This window comes from Cetorhinus maximus, chromosome 18, assembly GCF_964194155.1.
Source record: "Cetorhinus maximus chromosome 18, sCetMax3.hap1.1, whole genome shotgun sequence".
NCBI lineage: Eukaryota > Metazoa > Chordata > Chondrichthyes > Lamniformes > Cetorhinidae > Cetorhinus > Cetorhinus maximus.
The window spans coordinates 46385559-46403121 of NC_135896.1; the positions used below are offsets into that span (position 1 = coordinate 46385559).

General features: G+C 40.1%; 1 protein-coding gene across 4 annotated transcripts in view; it reads right to left on the reverse strand.

The window, feature by feature from the left end:
- The window catches only part of fermt2 (FERM domain containing kindlin 2), a 131948-nt gene that overhangs the window by 57793 nt on the left and 56592 nt on the right, over positions 1–17563 (reverse strand). For all 4 annotated transcript variants that reach the window (XM_078562614.1, XM_078562613.1, XM_078562612.1 and 1 more), the window contains exons 3-4: positions 16448–16681; positions 9223–9363 (exon numbers count right to left, since the gene is read on the reverse strand). In XM_078562614.1, coding sequence (XP_078418740.1) covers positions 9223–9363; positions 16448–16681 — 375 coding nt within the window. The remainder of the gene's footprint in view (positions 1–9222; positions 9364–16447; positions 16682–17563) is intronic.

The window sequence follows — 17563 nt, forward strand, 5'->3', positions numbered from 1 at the left end:
GCGCAACATCCAACCAGAGAGGTTGGATGTAAATCTGGAGAACATCAAAGATCACAACATAGTCATGGATCAGGAAGGAAGTGGACCCATGCTGATTCTTATTTAACGAAACACAATATGGATTTGCTAAAGGTAAATCATGTTTAACTAACGATTTGGGTTGTTACACAAGGTAAAAAGGCTGAACAGGACAATGCTGTTGATGTGGTCTACACTGACTTCCTAAAGTCCAGAAGGCACTTGATAAAGTGCCACACAATATGTTTATCAGCAAAGTTAATGCCTATGGAATATAAGAGAGACCGTGAGAGCATGGATATAAAGTTGGCTGAGCGACAGGAAACCTGGGGCAGAATCTTCTGGTCGGCGTGCGGGGGCGGACCTGATACACTGACATGTGAAAGCCAATCTTCCTTTTTAAATGGACACAAGAAGCCTTAAAGATAGCTGCCAAAGGTCACCTGATCTTTTCCACTGCAATGTGGTCAAGCTTCCAGAAAGCTCAAAGTGGATTGCAGGTTGACTACGCAGACATATGAAGATATTTGACCATAGAACACTACAGCACAGAAAAAAGGCCATTCGGCCCTTCTAGTCTGTGCCGAAATATTATTCCGCTAGTCCCATTGACCTGCACCTAGTCCATGACCCTCCAGACCTCTCCCATCCATGTATCTATCTAATTTATTCTTCAAACTTAAGAGTGAGCCCGCATTTACCACGTCAGATGGTAGCTCGTTCCACACTCTCACCACTCTCTGAGTGAAGAAGTTCCCCCTAATGTTCCCCCTAAACCTTTCCCTTTTCACCCTAAAGCCATGTCCTCTCATGTTTATTTCTCCTAATCTAAGCGGAAAGAGCCTACTCGCATTTACTCTGTCTATACCCCTCATAATTTTGTAAACTTCTATCAAATCTCCCCTCATTCTTCTACGCTCCAAGGAATAAAGTCCTAACCTGTTTAATCTTTCCCTGTAACTCAACTCCTTAAGACCAGGCAACATCCTAGTAAATCTTCTCTGCACTCTCTCAATCTTACTGACATTGACATTGAATTTGCATTTCCACCAGGATAAACAAACTCATTGTGGCTCCCTTGGAGGTGTGAATAGCTCTTTTGCAAACCTAGGAGAATGGGAACCATTCAACTTAATGGCTGAGACATTTAAAAGGTTAATTATATATACCTCAGCTAAAAAGACAGTGGATGGGGTGATGCTCCCCTAGAACCCAATATGGAAGCATGATTCGACAGTTTGAGATAGCAATCTTTTTAAGTTTTGGAACTGAATAAAGTTTGGCTGGAAACAGCTATTTTGTGTGCTGATCCCCAGGAAGGGCTCCGAGAAACAACTTCAGAGATGAGTCTTAGCAATGGGAGGACAAAGAGGAAGGTACCAAGAAATCAACTGCTGTTCTGAAGGAGTTCAGGCAAGCCACAAGTGCTGTAACTGCAGAATTAGCAAGGACTAAGAAACCTCTCTCTCCCAAAAAAAGGCTCATTGAGTTCAGCTGCAAAGGCAAATTCCAACTCTTCAACTACCGAAGTCATCACAGCTGCTAAACTGAACCTGAAGTTTTAGCCCCTCCACTTCAGAAAGAAGGAATTTAAGCAACTGGCCCGCCACAATATCTCAGAGGCTGATTTGAAATCCAGTATCTTCCTATCTTTATCTGCTCTTAATCATTGTATCTGTATTTTAAGTTAATAACTTTATAATTTTCGTCTAAGTAACTTTCAGGGGTAATTTTTGTATTAAATTACCCTTTATCTTGTTTAGCACTGAAGCTTGTCTGCTGGGTTATTTTTAAATTGAACCATTCTTAAATTAAGGGGGCTACATGCACACAGACAAATTCTTAGTTCACAGACCACTATGAAAATGCCTTTTATGCAGTCGTGACAACAACTGGAATTACTGTGAACTAACTGAATAAGAGGACGTAGGCAGGCTGATGCCTCTCCGATTAAATTAATATTCTGCTTTTCTATTCTTTCTGCCAAAGTGGACAACCTCACATTTTCCCACATTATACTTGATTTGCCATTTTTGCCCACTCACTTAACTTATCCACTGTAAACTCCTGCCACTGACCCAAAAGGCATCAGGAACAGCCGCGCGTATGCACATGCCCCATACTGTGGCCACTGGCACCTGTGCAACTGCTCCTGACACTCTGGGTCGGCAGGCAGCAGGACCATCAGTGAAGCTTGGAACTCAAGACCAAAAGAGAACTGTGCTGTATAATTCTGTGATTCATTCTTGTGGGTCAGAAGGCTCTGGGTAACAATCCAAACTTCCATGGAGACAACACGTACTGAAAAGTTTGTAGAAAAACGTACAGTGGCTTTCAATTTTGTGTCACGACATGTCAGATTGAAAACTCCTTAATTCTTCCAAGGCATCACAATAAAAAAATAGCTCATATGTTCCTGCTTAAAATCATGCTCGTATTAAATCATTTGAATTTAATTCTCCAGGAATTGCATAAACAAAAGTGACAAACCGCTTTTGATTAGAATTATCTAAGATTGTAATTTCTACAAGAAGTAGTCACTGTAAAAAAATTCAGCTAAACCATTACAGATGGGATAAAACTTTTGGAAATAGGAGAGCATAAGAAAATATAACCCACTGCAAGATAAAATGTGATAGTTGACTTAACCACAGGTTTATTCATAAAACTGCTTCAATTCAAAGAGAAGCTTCAAACTATTTATCCCGGTGGTAGTGGCAACCAGGTTCCAAAACTAAAAGCAGAAACTGGCCATACTGTTTCCCATGACTGCACACAATGACACATTGTAGGAACTCAGACAAGATCATAAGCAGATGGAGATAGGTGGTTTACAACCATCACGTACCAAGGTTCAATGTAACAGCAAAATGAATATTGACCAGACAAGCCAGAATTAGTGGGAAGCTGTTGGCCCCATCACCCCAATCTTTATTGGTAAGTTTCCACAAATGTTTCTGCTGCAACTCTACTGCTGACATTTAGTAAAGAATTATATGAAACATTTCTAGACCTGAACACACAATGGGGAAGCAAGTTCTTTTGGGGAGAGGTGTGGGGTGATCAGCTATAAATCCATTATATTTAAGAATATTTACATCAAATTACACAGGAATCCCCACCAACCTATAGTCGCTGGGAAGTCTACAGAGATGTATCCCTCTTACCCAAGCCCAGAGGGTTTACGTGCCTTCAAGAGTGCATAGAGAAACCACTGAAATTTGTAAGCACTGTTTGCAATTGCCTTTCCAGATAGGACCACCCTAACTTTAGGACATGAGCTTTCACTGTCAGCGTTAACTGGAACAAAGTGTGCAGAATTCTACCCATAATAACAGATCTGCTCCTTTAGGCCTAACCGAGTAAGCTAGATTTGTTGGTCAATTCTAACTGTGCTTGGACTGCAGAGCCGCCTGGATTTGGTAACAAAGTGTTAACTTGGTTCTGAGTTTTCAATTTTAGACATGTCACCTGAAGTCACCTCAATCTTAAAGAGACTGTACTTGCCTCCACCTGTACAAATGAAATAGCTACGAGACAAATGGTGGGCAGGCGTTTAAGCCTTCAACATGAGGTCAGCAGATACCTAGAACTCCAAGTCAGACAACAAAAGATACAATTCACAAATGGACTATCATCTTTCTGGCACTACATCTGATTGAATGATGGTTCAACAAGTTAGAGGTGTGTTACTGAGGATTCAATGATTAGCAAGATTTTGTTGAAAGAATTGAACATGAATTTCAAGAATTTAACTGGAGCCTTATAAGTGAAGGAATAAAATATTTAGCAATTAGTAAGTGACAGAAAACCGATATCAGAATTCCTTTAAAGTATGCATTTTACAAAGTCTTACTGAAGGCCCATCATTGAAGCTGAATAGTTACTTTCCCTGCAGTTTAAAAAGAACTTTAGTCTAATTTAGACAAAAATGAATGTGTCATTCATTTGGAAATCAGTGAAAAAGTTAAAACACACATACTGCTCATTTTATAGAACATGAGTGATGCTGGGTTAAAATAGCTTGTATTCATTTTTCTTGCAATTCATTTAGTATACTATATATGGAAGAAAAAATAACCCACACAGAGCCTGGTCTCTAGCAATTACGTAATACCATGTGTGAGCTTTGGATACACAAAGCATTAGCAATGAGATTTGATATATTTCCTAATGCAGCCTTTGAAATAACAGTTCTCCAGTTGCCAGGGATGACCAAACCTTCCAAACCAAGAGTGAAAGCCCCCAGTTCTATTAGTCAGTGTGTAAAAAACACAAATATGCACATAAAATATGCTGCTCCAATACAACAAAAGAGCTTCACCAGCCTGTAATGTTAGTATTGAGGTATGCATTTTATTTGTAGCTTCTAAAGGTGAGGCTGCAAAAGAAAACCCTCATACTATACATAAAAATACACTGCCATCATTGGGCTGTGAGCAAAACTGTTATTCCATAGTAAGCCAATTCTTTTGGTTAAAAGAATTAACATTTAGAGTTTCTATTGAAAAACATTTAATTATATCAGTTTGGGTAATGCACATCTGTAATAAGCTCACTGGAGCCAACTGGGTATATTTTTATCTTGTTGACTTTGAAATAAAAAGGAAGACAACATAAGTATTTCCAGGTTCAACATTCCACCCTTAAAGTTTTGTTTACTCCTATCAAGGGGCTCACTTATTTTTCAGCTCAGGCAAAAAGTCTATACCCTAAATGTTAATTTGTACTTTCACTTGTATTCTTCAGGCACTGATGGATCTACTGTATACTTCAACAATTTCTGCTTTTATTAAATATTCCATCAAAAATTAAAGCTGTAAAATAGATATTTTCACACACATCCACACAGCCAAACAAACTGGATTCCTTCCTTCAGTTACATCGCTTACAGACATCCTTAAAGCTGAGGACTATAATCCTGACTGGTATTTTAATTGTGAAGCACAGTCAGTGTACCACTGAGCAATATGACCCAAATCTGCAGCCTTTATATTCTAAACAGTAAACCTCCATTTTTAAATATGACAGCCTTGCTTACTCTTAAACTGTGAGACAAGAAAAAAGTTCCTTTCAGAATGCAGCACTGTCCTACTTTAAATTTCAATATCTGGCCAAGCAAAAAATTCAAATTGTTCTATAATCCTGAAGAATAAGTTTCGCTCATCACACCACACATGGCACCAGCCATTTGAGGACTACCATTAAACTTGCGTTGCCTCTTAATTATACAATATTAACTTTTCGTTAACCACAATCAGCAAATGTTCAGAAGGGAAAATCCTGTCATAAAAACCTCCCCAACTTCTTGGAGGAAATGACATCTCAGGTGGATTATGGCAAGCTGCACGTCATGTTGTGCCTAGACTTGTTAGAAAACGTGTCAGATGAAAGACTTTTTGTTAGGATCAAAACTGTAGGCAAGTCAGGTAAAATGTTAGGTATGAATAAACAATTTCCTGAAGGTTAGAAAGCAACAGGCACTTTCTGGAGGAGTTATGCTAGATGGGGGAAAAATATGGAGTTAAATGCACAGGTGCTCAGTGTTGGGGTCACTAGTTCAAATTCCTACAAAGAACTTTGATTCAGGAGCCCAATGCAAAACGCGCAAGTGAAATGAATGAGTTGGACAAAGTATTTGAATGAGCAGACTGACACATGAAATTTATTAGGGATGCATGAGGTACTACACATAGGAATGAAAATAGACAACACATGTACTCGGGGAAAAAAAAAGTACTGAAATAGCTATGGGTAAAGTTAAGAGAGACTGAGACCAATTTTCACCCGACTACCGCCCCTTTGGCATAAACAAAGTGGCAGTGGTAAAAATACCTTTGCCCAAATGGTGCAACTTATTACTGATATGTACACCAAGTGTTTGAAGTTCATTTAGTCAAAGTACATAAAATAGTTGTTTCCTTTCATTTGTTTTAAGAGTAAGAACCAATATTCAAAAGAGCTTTGAACAACAAGATTTAGACGAACAGATTTCGACTTCAGCTTCAATGTTGGGATGTTATTCAACAATTATAATATCCAAATAGGAGATGGGTAGGTTAAAAATAAACCCCCACCAAATGAACTCTGATCAAACTCAGGACAACTCCAGCCATGAAAATATTGAACATTTTTCTAACTATCAACCATAAACCAATTTTTTCAATTAAAATGAATCCAAATCCAGAAAGAAACCCTGGGCCAACTTGCATACTTTCAAATTGTATCAACAAAACACCAGAATGCGATTCACTAATTAGGAAGCTCTTTCATTAACAGGCCAAACTAATTGGGGAACCACCAGAAGAATTGTGTCTGTTTTGTGTCCATATATTTAAATTGTGAGTGAAAACAACTGTGGTTAAATCTTTGCTCTAGCAGCCCTGAGAATCTAGCTTTAAAGTGAGGTTGAACATCAAATTTGTGAATTCTTGGAAAAAGAAAATATTTAAGAAAAAGTATTTCTCCCTAGGAAGACAGATCATCGAGGGCAATAGTTCAAGATTTCTAATTCCCTTATGAGATCTGCTATTCTAATTAAAAGGCATCCCATTTCTGCTCTGGTAATGGCTGCATTCTGTATCCAGATGTACTGTGCAAAGGACTTCATTTGACTTTTGACCCCAGCTTCAATGATGAGATGTTATTCAACAACTTTCTTTATTCAAATAGGGATGGCAGACTAAGGTAAACACCTCTAAATGAGTACCAATCAAACTCAGGGCATAATTCCAAACATGGAAGTATTGAAAACTTTTAGCAAAGACGTGTCTGCAATTAAGTCTCCATAAAGAGCTGGAACTTTGGCTGATGTTGTCTCTCTGATCTTTGAAACCTTGAAACAATGGACAAGAGAAGGCCATTCAGCCCTTGAGCCTGTTCTGCCATTCAATTAAATTAGCCTGATTTGTATCTTAACTCAATTTGATTCTGTAACCTTCAACCCTTACCTAACAAAACCTGCAATCTCAGGTTTGAAATTTTTTGAATTAGCTTCAATAGCTTTTGGGGTGGGAGAGAGATCCAGATGTCCATTACACATTGGTCTGGCTCAAATTTTAAAGGTTATGACCATTTGTTCTGGACTTATCCCACCAGAGGAAATTGTTTTTCCTCTATCTATCTTTTCTATCAGCTCCTTTAATCATTTTGAACATCTTAATTAGATCAGCCCTTAATTTTCTACAATAAAATGAAATAAAAAAGTCTAATCTATGCAACATTTCACTTTATAATCGCATCCTTTTAGCATCAGTATCATTCTGGTGTATCTATGCTGCAGCCTCTCCAAACCAGATATATTCTTCTGAAGGCATGATACCAAAAAAAGGGAAAACTCGAAATGGGGTCTAACCATAGCTTTATCTAAGTAACATAACTTCTACCCCTTTGTATTCCAGTTCCCTTGAGATCAAGACCAACATTCTTTTAGCCTTTTTAATTATTCTTTGTATTTGCCTATCAATTTCTTGTGATTTCTGTACTTTAGTCCCTAAATCTCTCTGCTCATCAGTTCCTGGATTTCATATTTAATGCAGACAGTTTACCCCAATTTCTTTGTTGTAAGGTTTCAATGAAAATCAGATGTTTTGGGATGCATGTTAAGATTGCAAATACTTCATTTACATCGTAAATTAAATATAATAATTGCTTCAATAAATGACAGAATGGGTTAAACAAATTAGCAAATGCAGTGGTGTGGTGAAAGCTTAAGAAATGCACAATACTTACTTTATATAATGTACATTTTCCATTCCTTAGTAGCATACAAACGATATATGCAGGTTTTGAAAGCAGGAAAGGCTTTTTTAAAATAAGACTCTTGGCAGAAATTAGTTTCTCATTTCACTACAACCATACTTTTTCAGTCCAACCGGAGATTTCCTCTTTATAAATGGAATGGGTGATAATAGTTGAAGCCAAATAACGTCTAAGTTACCTCAAAATGTCAATGGGTTTAATTTAAATTTAAGTTAGCATGCCACTACATAGGAGTTATGCTCCCCATTTTTCTAAAAACAAACGAGGAGGAAGTGAGAGACTTAACCCATGCATTGGAGGTCATAAACACATTGTAGCTGACAACTGCTAGCTAATAATGGTGTTTATCAGGACTGGTGTTAAACAATTAAGTCAGAGTGCTTTAAGCAACTTCCACATAGTGGGAAGCTTAATACTTTCCACTTGATGCTGCAATTGTGTGGTACTAATGCATAACAGTTCCAGAGTTGCAATTTGCAGCTACTTATGCTGTACTCTTCTTAATGCCACCAGCCTAATAAGAGCTTTTACACGTGAAGATTGTGTTGCGTGAGCAATGCAGATGCTATTTTGGAGCCAGAATCTAGAAATTATCTGGGCTCCCCTGGTGTATGCAGTGGTACATGAAGAACTTCAGGAGGAGGATTTTAAGGTGGCTTTTCAGTTCCTTTGTGACTTCTCGTATAACAACTCTGTGCAGGGCTGCAAGGCACCATGGCAAGGCTTCAAGTTGCCATGTGTCAGCTGAAACAGTGGTCACACATGTAGAAAGTCAGAAATGGAGCTAATCTTTACACAGTTTTGTGGTCTCTGCTGAAGTGATACTATAAATGATCTGAGTTTATATGAGTGTAATGTAGAATGCCAGGTTCTATTTCCCTGTCAATGTGGAGTAATAAATACCCAAGAAGCAAATTAATCCCTTTTTCTGAGGATCCACTGCTCTGCAAAAGGTCAAAGTTACACATTGGATTTCTATTTTAAAAATGGATCAGTTTGCATATTCAAGCTTAATTCAGATTGCCTGAGAAAAACAAATTGGTTCAAGCACAAGTTTAGTTTTCTTAAAAATGAAAATAAGCTAGTTATGCATTTTACCAGGATTCACCCTAATTCCTTTTTTTCTCTGCTTCCCTGCAGCTAATCATAAGTATTAGAGCACACACAAAGGCCTATGAAAAGTGATATTTGTACAGCGTTCGTGGAATACAAGTATTGCATGCCACATCTAGCTTCCCTCTGGTGTAGTATGACAGATTACATATAATTCTTTGATTCGTAAGCCATTGGTAGAATAGAAGGTGGCATCTAAATTCTGAAGCATATCTTGCAGATGAGGAAGAATGCAGCCTTGGTCAATCAGACTGAAAGGTCAGTATTCATATTTTTTCCCCAACAGCACATTTTTCTTTTTTCTTTTGCAGAGAGCACATTTTTACAGACCTGATCCTGGAGTAATTAAAGGTCCCTCCAACTCCAATGCATCATCTTCACCTTGGTCTTTATCTTCAACTTTTCGTTTTTTCTTCTTTGTTGGATCTTTAGGTTTCCTCAGGAGTGAGAGTTCTTCAGGATGCCTTATATCTGTTAGAAGATCATAATCAGGAGTTGACAAGACATTCAAGCAAGTAAATTAGGAACAAACAATGCTCACAAAAACCCTCTGATAATGAAGGCTGTCAAGCAAGGTGTAGAAATCAGAGCAACGAGCCACAAGGATATCACGCCGATATCAAGTCTGCATATCATTTTTAAACACATTTGGAGTTTGGCATATTTGAGAACATCTCCAAGTGAGCAATAAAGTGGCACTATAGGGTTACAGTGCTGTCTTTTCACCAAGAGGCCTGGATTTGAGTTCAGTCCAACGGAAAAGCATGTCCTTATATTTCTGTGTTACAGATTCAATTTAGTTCATTGCGTTTATAAAACAAACTGAACCATAAAGTGCGCTTAAAAAAAATCAGAATGTCATTTGAATTACAAGCCTGTGAAATTATAATATGACAATTGTGGAAATTGAATACTTTGGGGGAGTTACATTGTTGGAATACAGCAGTGGACTTTCAATGTGTAGTTGCTGCAGCAAAAAACAATTTACCCCCAAATCAAAAAGATCTCAGCAAATTTAGCGGAGGAAAGGAGGCAGCTCAACTCATCTCAGCACCCTTGGATGTTAGAAAAATCAGCAGGACCCCTTCCTTGTTTGCTACCCAATAACATCCATGAATATTACATATGGAAATGTTGGGCAAGGGGAGGACCTGGGCTCATCTGAAGCTCCCACAGTTGAATAATCTGCCACACTATCAGAGCTGACATATAAATATAACTGGTACAATAGGTAATGCAAGGTATTGAAGCAAGGCAGATAGTGGAAATAACCCAACTCTAACAGAATAAAAAAGGTCCCAAGGCATTTCAAACAAAATCTGACCCTGAGCCACACAAGGAGAAATTGGAGCAAATGACCAAAAACTTGGTCAAAGGGGCAGGTTTCAAGGAGCATCTTAAAAAGGAGAGCGAGGTCAAGTTGCAGAGGTTTAAGGAGGGAGTTCTAGGAATAAACTCACCTTCACGAGCAGAGGAGAGAAACCAAATTGGAAGGAGGGGAAAAAAAATAGCAAGAGAAGATAAGATAGTTGATGATAAAAAAGTATAATTAGGAACATATTTAATATTGAATTATAAACAACATTCCATTGGGTCATGAAGATTTTAAATCATCTACTTCTTTCTAATCTTGTAATTCTGGAGGAAATATTCTAGGTTTCATTCTTCCCCAAAGGGAGATATCTCAATGCTACTTTGAATTTTAAGCAATCAACTAACTCTGCCCCATGTTTAAAGCAGGTCTCGTCAAAGAACATTTTATGAAAAGTTAATGAGTTCCATATTTTAGTAATACTTAAGTGGCCATCAAGTCAAGTTAATCACAACATTTAAGAGGAAATTAGATTAACACTTCAAGGAAGGTATTAAAAGCCAACAGAGAAAAAGCTACAAAATGAGATTGGGAAGCTGATGTGGATAGGGTTGTCAACTCTTGCCTGTGTGTAGACGTGGACACTGAACATATGAGCTTTCATCCAATTTATCAAATTTCATCATGTTGGTAGTAACCAATAAGCATGTCCATTAATTCATGCTATATTTAAAATTATAACAAATTCAGGTAATCAGTAACATTGTATTTCAACTGTAACCAAAAGTGCAATTGAAAACAAATTTGCTAACACTTAAATCCTAGATATCAGGAATTAATTTGACCGTGTAAACAGTCTTAATCCTCTTGCATTGCTGACAGCTTGTTTTTTTTTAAACAATTTACTAAGTGCACCACTGTATTTAAAACATCTGTGGACTGTATTGAGAGTTGCAATCATACAGTGCTAACAAGGTGTTGAAATTTATTTCCTCCTCCATATTTCTGATATGCAGCTTTTTTTCCCCCAAAGCAAAATGAAGGTTAAGTCATTCTTGCTAAATCTGTTTTTAAGATTTGTGTAGTATCAAACGGTGCAACCGATTCAAGCATATGGCTGTAAAAATCTACTGTTGACATGAGTTGCACACTTTTTTTAAAACTTCAACTGGAGGGACTGAATTTAAGATTGATCGATGCGCAAAAGTTAAACATGACCATGGTGAAGATTACATTAATGCATTTTGAACACAGTAAAGCCCATAAAATTTTCAAAATTCATTATTTTGTACAGTAAACCCAATGAGGCAAACATCCTAGGATTAGCTGCATCTCTTGAGTGTTCATTGTTTTCCACTTTCACCTAGAATCATGTCCATTTTTAAAGTCCTGCCACTGGGATGTGACTTCAGTACAAGTTCTATACGTGGAGTTTCTCAGTTCATTGTCATCCAGAGCTCCTTTTTCACCGAGGGTCATCCTGATCCTTGGAGCCATTTTAGAACAACATAAAATTTGACCTCTGGTTTGACATTTTTGTTCAATTAATCTACTTATGGGCTAGGATTTTCCAGTGGTTGGTTGGGCGGGCTTGGGAGCAGTCGGGAAACCACTGCCCGCAATTGTGCCCCGCCTGTTATTTCACATTGGCTGGCCAATTAATGGCCAGCCAGCATGAAACGTGCTACAGCGCTCAGCGCTGCCAGGGTGGGGGTGGGAGGAGCACAAGCGCGCACATTAAAAGCTCCCAGAGGCACAGAGCTGCCTCAGGGAGCTAAGATTTTCCAAATAAGAAATAAAGATATTAAAAATGTTAAAAAACACGTCCCCTCATGTGACTCTGCCACATGAGCAGGAGACATGTTCGAGATGAGCGAAAAAGGTTTGATTTTCTTTTGTTGAAAAATCACTGGTCTAAGCCTCATCCCACCCATGGAAATGCAAAGGCTGCTTTGGCCTTTTTACCCGCCCGCCAACCGAACGATTGGACAGGCAGCGAAAAATTTGAAACAATTACTTCATTAAGAGCCTTAATAGGCCACTTGTCAGTGGGCGCGCTGCCAACCGAAATATCGCACGCACCCGTCATTTTATGCTCATTTCGGATCGGGCGCATGCACGCCCACCCAAGTGCAATATCCTGCCCATGGAATTAGAAGGAGGCCCTTCCAATTTTACCTGCTAAGCTGCAAAAAATGAAAGGCCACAATCAAAAGAAGCTTAAAATCAATTGATTTCCATTTGTTTTTGTTCAATTAAATTTTCTAAAGTTGAGATCATGTCTTAACAGATACTGACTGGGGGCAATTTGCCCCAAAGGCCAGAGTCACTGTCCAAATCCTGTTCTGGTAAATGTTTAGACATGATGGCCCAGATTTTGTGGCCAGCAGTGAACAAACAGCACTCGCCATTACCCTCTTGCCCACAGATTTTGTGGGCTTTTGTGTTGCAATCTGCAGCAATTAGAGTGCCAAAACAGCACAATGCCTTCTTGCAAGGGAACTGGGACCTTTGTAAAATGGCAAACAATGGTGTCTCTCCTCAGACTGAACAAAGAATCATGACTGCTGAGACATGCAGAGTGCACGTTGGAATCAAATATTCTGTCAAATCATGTACAAAAAGTGAAATAAAAGAGAGGGAAGAGATATGGGATTCACAGAGATAAGAGGATAATTTAAAGTGTAATTTTTTTTTGAACAACATCTTCAATTATAATGGAATTCTGAAGGAATCAGAATCCAGATTTATAAAAAAATATATATTCAGTAGCAGAGGGAGTTTTGGTAGCAAATTAAATTCCTTATCATGCCATTAAAAGTTCACATACTTTCTGGTGTATTTAGTCAGCTTTATGCCATTGTACATTTTCATACCAACCTTCTCAGTCACAGAAAAAGCATGCAACTCAAACAGCAACTTCCCCATTTCCGCATTTAATCATGCAAGTGGAGTTGCTGGAAATTACTGGGGGAATGATTGGAAAAGGCCTGAAAACAGGAAAGGTTTATTGCCAAATTCTGCTGCAGAGGACACGGATGAGCACATTAATGGGGTAATGTAGAGAAAAGGTTGATGGGCACGCACAATGAAATGCTTGGTGCATATGCAGGTCTGCCATAAAATCTGTTGTCACTGTCCAGGGGTATTGAGGGGTCCAGCACCAATTTGCTGCAGGGCTTTACACAGAGCTTGGAGCTCATTCCTTCCAGTTTGGAAGTGGTGGCTAATTCCGCGACAGCACTTGTGGACCCAACCTTGATACAGTGTCTGACAACTGATGTCTCAGCTTCTGCTGCAGCTAAAGCAGACGCCCAAGGGCAACAGTGGAAGCACAGATTGAGGTGATGAAATCTCAGTTTAGCATGATGTTGGTTCAGGCTGCTGCCATTACGGCTGCAAAAACCAGTTCTCAAAGAGGTTTGCAGGGTCTCACAGCAGCCGAGCAATCTGTCCTCCAACGGATTATTAGGATTGCATCAAATGAGGTTTTCATGGTTCTGTGGAGAACGAACCTGGTGTCCTCTCTGAGGATGACAGATTTACTCCTCCCATCGATGACACTTCACCAGTGCCATTGCTGTTGCCCATCAGCCTGCCAACCCAAACTGCTGCCACCCATGCCAAGGCAGTGCAGTCCTAAGTTGGGACTTCTAGGCCCAGAGCTACTTGTGGGCATCCTGCAAGGTTATCTGCAGTTACTCCTACTGAAAGTCAGCAGCCTTCCACCAGCCATGCTGCAGCCACTAGGCACCCACAAGACATGAATTAAGGAAATGCACCAAAGTTGTTTTTATTTTAAATATTAGGTGGCTTGTTTGATGAACTTAGTTTTGAACAGTTGTTGTGTTGGCTTATATTTCAGAATTCTGGCCAAAAATCTGCAGTGATCAGTAAGAGGGAAGGGAAGGCATCCAACTATGTCGATTTCAAGTAGTGCACAGTGGAACTGCAGTCAAATCACAGAAAGCCAAGCCAGAACGGGGGTGCTTTGGGTATCTCTTCCCTTCCTTCTCCTGCTCACTATACTGAATACTGCAGGGCTCTTCCAGAGCAGTTCAGGCAATAGAACCATTGCCCAAGAACCTCAATAGTCTGCTCCATGTTAAACATGGCCACGTGGCTCTCATTACACACATGCTGGCCACATGCGGTTGGATTGCACAGCAGAGTCCTGAGCCAGATGTTAAGTGGATAGCTCTGGTTGCCCAGCAGACACCCTCTGGTTTGATGAGGTGACTCAAATACTGAGTGGACAGCAAACTGATTCAGAATGAAAGCATCACAACATCTGCTAGGATAGTGGGCATTAACCAGCATGATGTGCTGAGCATGATCACAAACCAGGTGCTTGTTCAGCATGTGGTAAACTTTGCAGTTGGGGTATATCTCAGCATTTAGATATGGTTCCTACAAAGCCACGTGTATGCAGTCAACAGCACCCTGCACCACGGGCTAGCCCACTATCCTGGCAAAGCCATGTGCACACTCTGCCTGCTTCTATTTGTTCGTAAAGACAATGAACTTTCCTGGCATCACCTATCACCTCCATGATGCAACATGAGCAGTGAACGGAGAGATGTTTGCGATGTTGCCTACTCCAGCCTGGAAGGATCCCAACATGAAGGAATTCATGATTATGGTCACTTGCAGCCACTGGCAGTACTGTCCTTCCTCGCCCTGCTCGGACATCACAGACCTGGTTGCAAGAGGCGGCAGATTTCTGTGACCAGCTTCTTCAGAGAAGGTTTACTAGGTTAATGCCAAGAATGGGTGGATTGTCTTATGAGGAAAGGCTGGACAGGTTAGGCTTGTATCTACTGGAATTTAGAAGAGTAAGAGGTGACTCAATTCAAACCTTTAGGATCCTGAAGGGTTTTGACAGGGTGGATGTAGAGACAATGTTTCCTCTTGTGGAAGAATCTAGAACTAGGGGTCGCTGTTTAAAAATAAGGGGTTGTTCATTTAAAACAGATGAGGAGAAATTTTTTCTGAGGGTTGAGTACCTTTGGAACTCTCTCCCTCAAAAGGCGGTGGAAGCAGAGTCTTTTGAGTATTTTTAAGGCAGAGGTAGATAGATTCTTGATTAACAAGGGGGTGAAGTTATCAGGGGTAGGCAGGAATGTGGGATTGATGTTACATTCAGATCAGCCATGATCTTATTGAATGGCGGTGTAGGCTTGAGAGGCTGAGTGGCCTACTCCTGCTCCTAATTCGTACATTCATATAAAATACAGATGATGCACACACTGCTCCCGGTTTAGCTTGGAGTAACAGAAATGCTCCCAGAAGGCTTCCTGCTGAGAGTCCTTCTCACTCTGAGCAACCCATCCTCCAATGTGCTGTCTCTGCTCCACCTCCCTTTCATGTTGCAGGCCAAGGGGGTGTAACGACAGAACCCATGACTGGCAGCAAGTGTCCTAACTAGAATCCTTGGAGTCAGAACCAAGGCCTTCCCCACGTGTGGCACTTCCTGTTGACTTCATCATCATCAAATGCTCTACAAACTACCAAGCGCTCCTACAAATTCCAACAGATCTAGCAGAAGTTAATCAGCAACGAACTTGAGAGTGGCTGATGATTCCTTTAAGTAGCACCAGTGGGGAGGTTCCAAAGAGGTCAAATAGCAGTGCTGGTGTCAAATCATTGCATCATCTTGTCTGACGTCACAATCTGTACATTTCTGGCACAGAGTCCTAATACCCGTGCTGGTTTTTTCATTTATTTTTCACAGGATGTGGGCTTCGTGGCTAGACCAGCATTTATTGCCCATCCCTAATTTCGCTTGAGAAGGCGGTGGTGAGCCTCCCCAACAGTGCGGGCCATGTCGAAGTGTACACACACAGCACGGATCCTATTTTGAAACCAGAACACAATACGCAGCACTGAAACTCTAAGCAACATGCAGCTGAGTTTTATAGCTGCTGTCCCATTTACTGCAGTAGCAGCGAGTGCTGATAGCCTTACCATTATCCTCCAGTGCATAATCTTTACTGTTAGGTTCAAAAAAAATTGCTGGAAAAACTCAGCAGGTCTGACAGCATCTGTCAGATGAAGAGTCATACGGACTCGAAATGTTAACTGTCTTCCTCTCCACAGATGTTATCAGACCTGCTGAATTTTTCCAGCAATTTTTGTTTCAGATTTCCAGCAACTGCAGTATTTTGCTTTTATTTTGCTGTTAGGTTACTTGCCAAAAACCATAGAAAGTATACAAACAGGGACTATAACACTGATACTCACTGAATGTCTTGGAGATGTCAGAGACTGCCTTGAAGACCCTGTCCGAGAAGTTGACCTTCACCTTCACAGTCTTCATATTGGGCAGCTGGAGGCGAAGTACCTTATGCTGAGGTGTGAACATCAGTTTGGCGTCAGCTTGCACACCATACTTATCCAAGGTCCAGTGGGTTTTCAGGAGCCAAGTTTTTTTCTTCTCCCACCACAAGGCATGATCTGACCAGTCTTTCTTCACATCTACAAAGAAAATAATTTGCTAGTTAGATCAAATGGTTCAAAAACGTCATAGGACACAGGTGCATGGAAACAGTGCAATAAAAATAATTGCTTTGTACACCATCTATTTAAAGCAATTCTCCCTCCAAAACACCTTGGGATGGGTGTTATGTAACACAAGTTATTGCTGCTGTTGTAATCTGCATGCCAACTATAATGGAGTATTCAACTTACTGCACGTTCAGGCAGCATTGGAGACACCAAGATCTACCTAACAAGGGAGGCTGTGGCCATATGCTTGGATACAAAATTTCAGCGGCAAATGTAAAATGCTGCCTCTGAAGCCACCAGGCAGCTGGCATCTTTTCCAACCACCAGGAGTGGGTCAGATGGACAGAAAACAGACAGCATAAATTGTAACAAAAAAAGCCATCAAAATGCAGATTCACTTTGCCCCAAGTGACAGAATCCAGCCAGATATGATAGCATAGGCTTTCAAATGGAGGTCACTGACTTTGAGACACAGGGAGACAGCCAGGGAGATCAAATCTAGTATTTATTGGCTATGGAAAAAGAGGGTGGGGGCATTTTACAATGCTAACACTCTTTTGGAAGCTAGAACAAGGAGTCCCCAACACTGAAATCAATATTTGTATGGAAGTTCTTCCAAACAGAAAAGTTTGAGATCAAGTTTTTCCAGAATTTAAAACACAGGATAAAATTAATGGTGCATAAAATCATATTCACATATAAGGATATGAATCAACACAGTTCAGTGGTTTCAAACAAGCTGCTCGTTTCTGGAATTCCACTTATGTCCCAACACACATCATCACACGTTTGTGCTCTCAGCAGTAAACCGGGTCAGAGTAAACAAACCCTGCCTGGTCAGTGGTTCTGGAG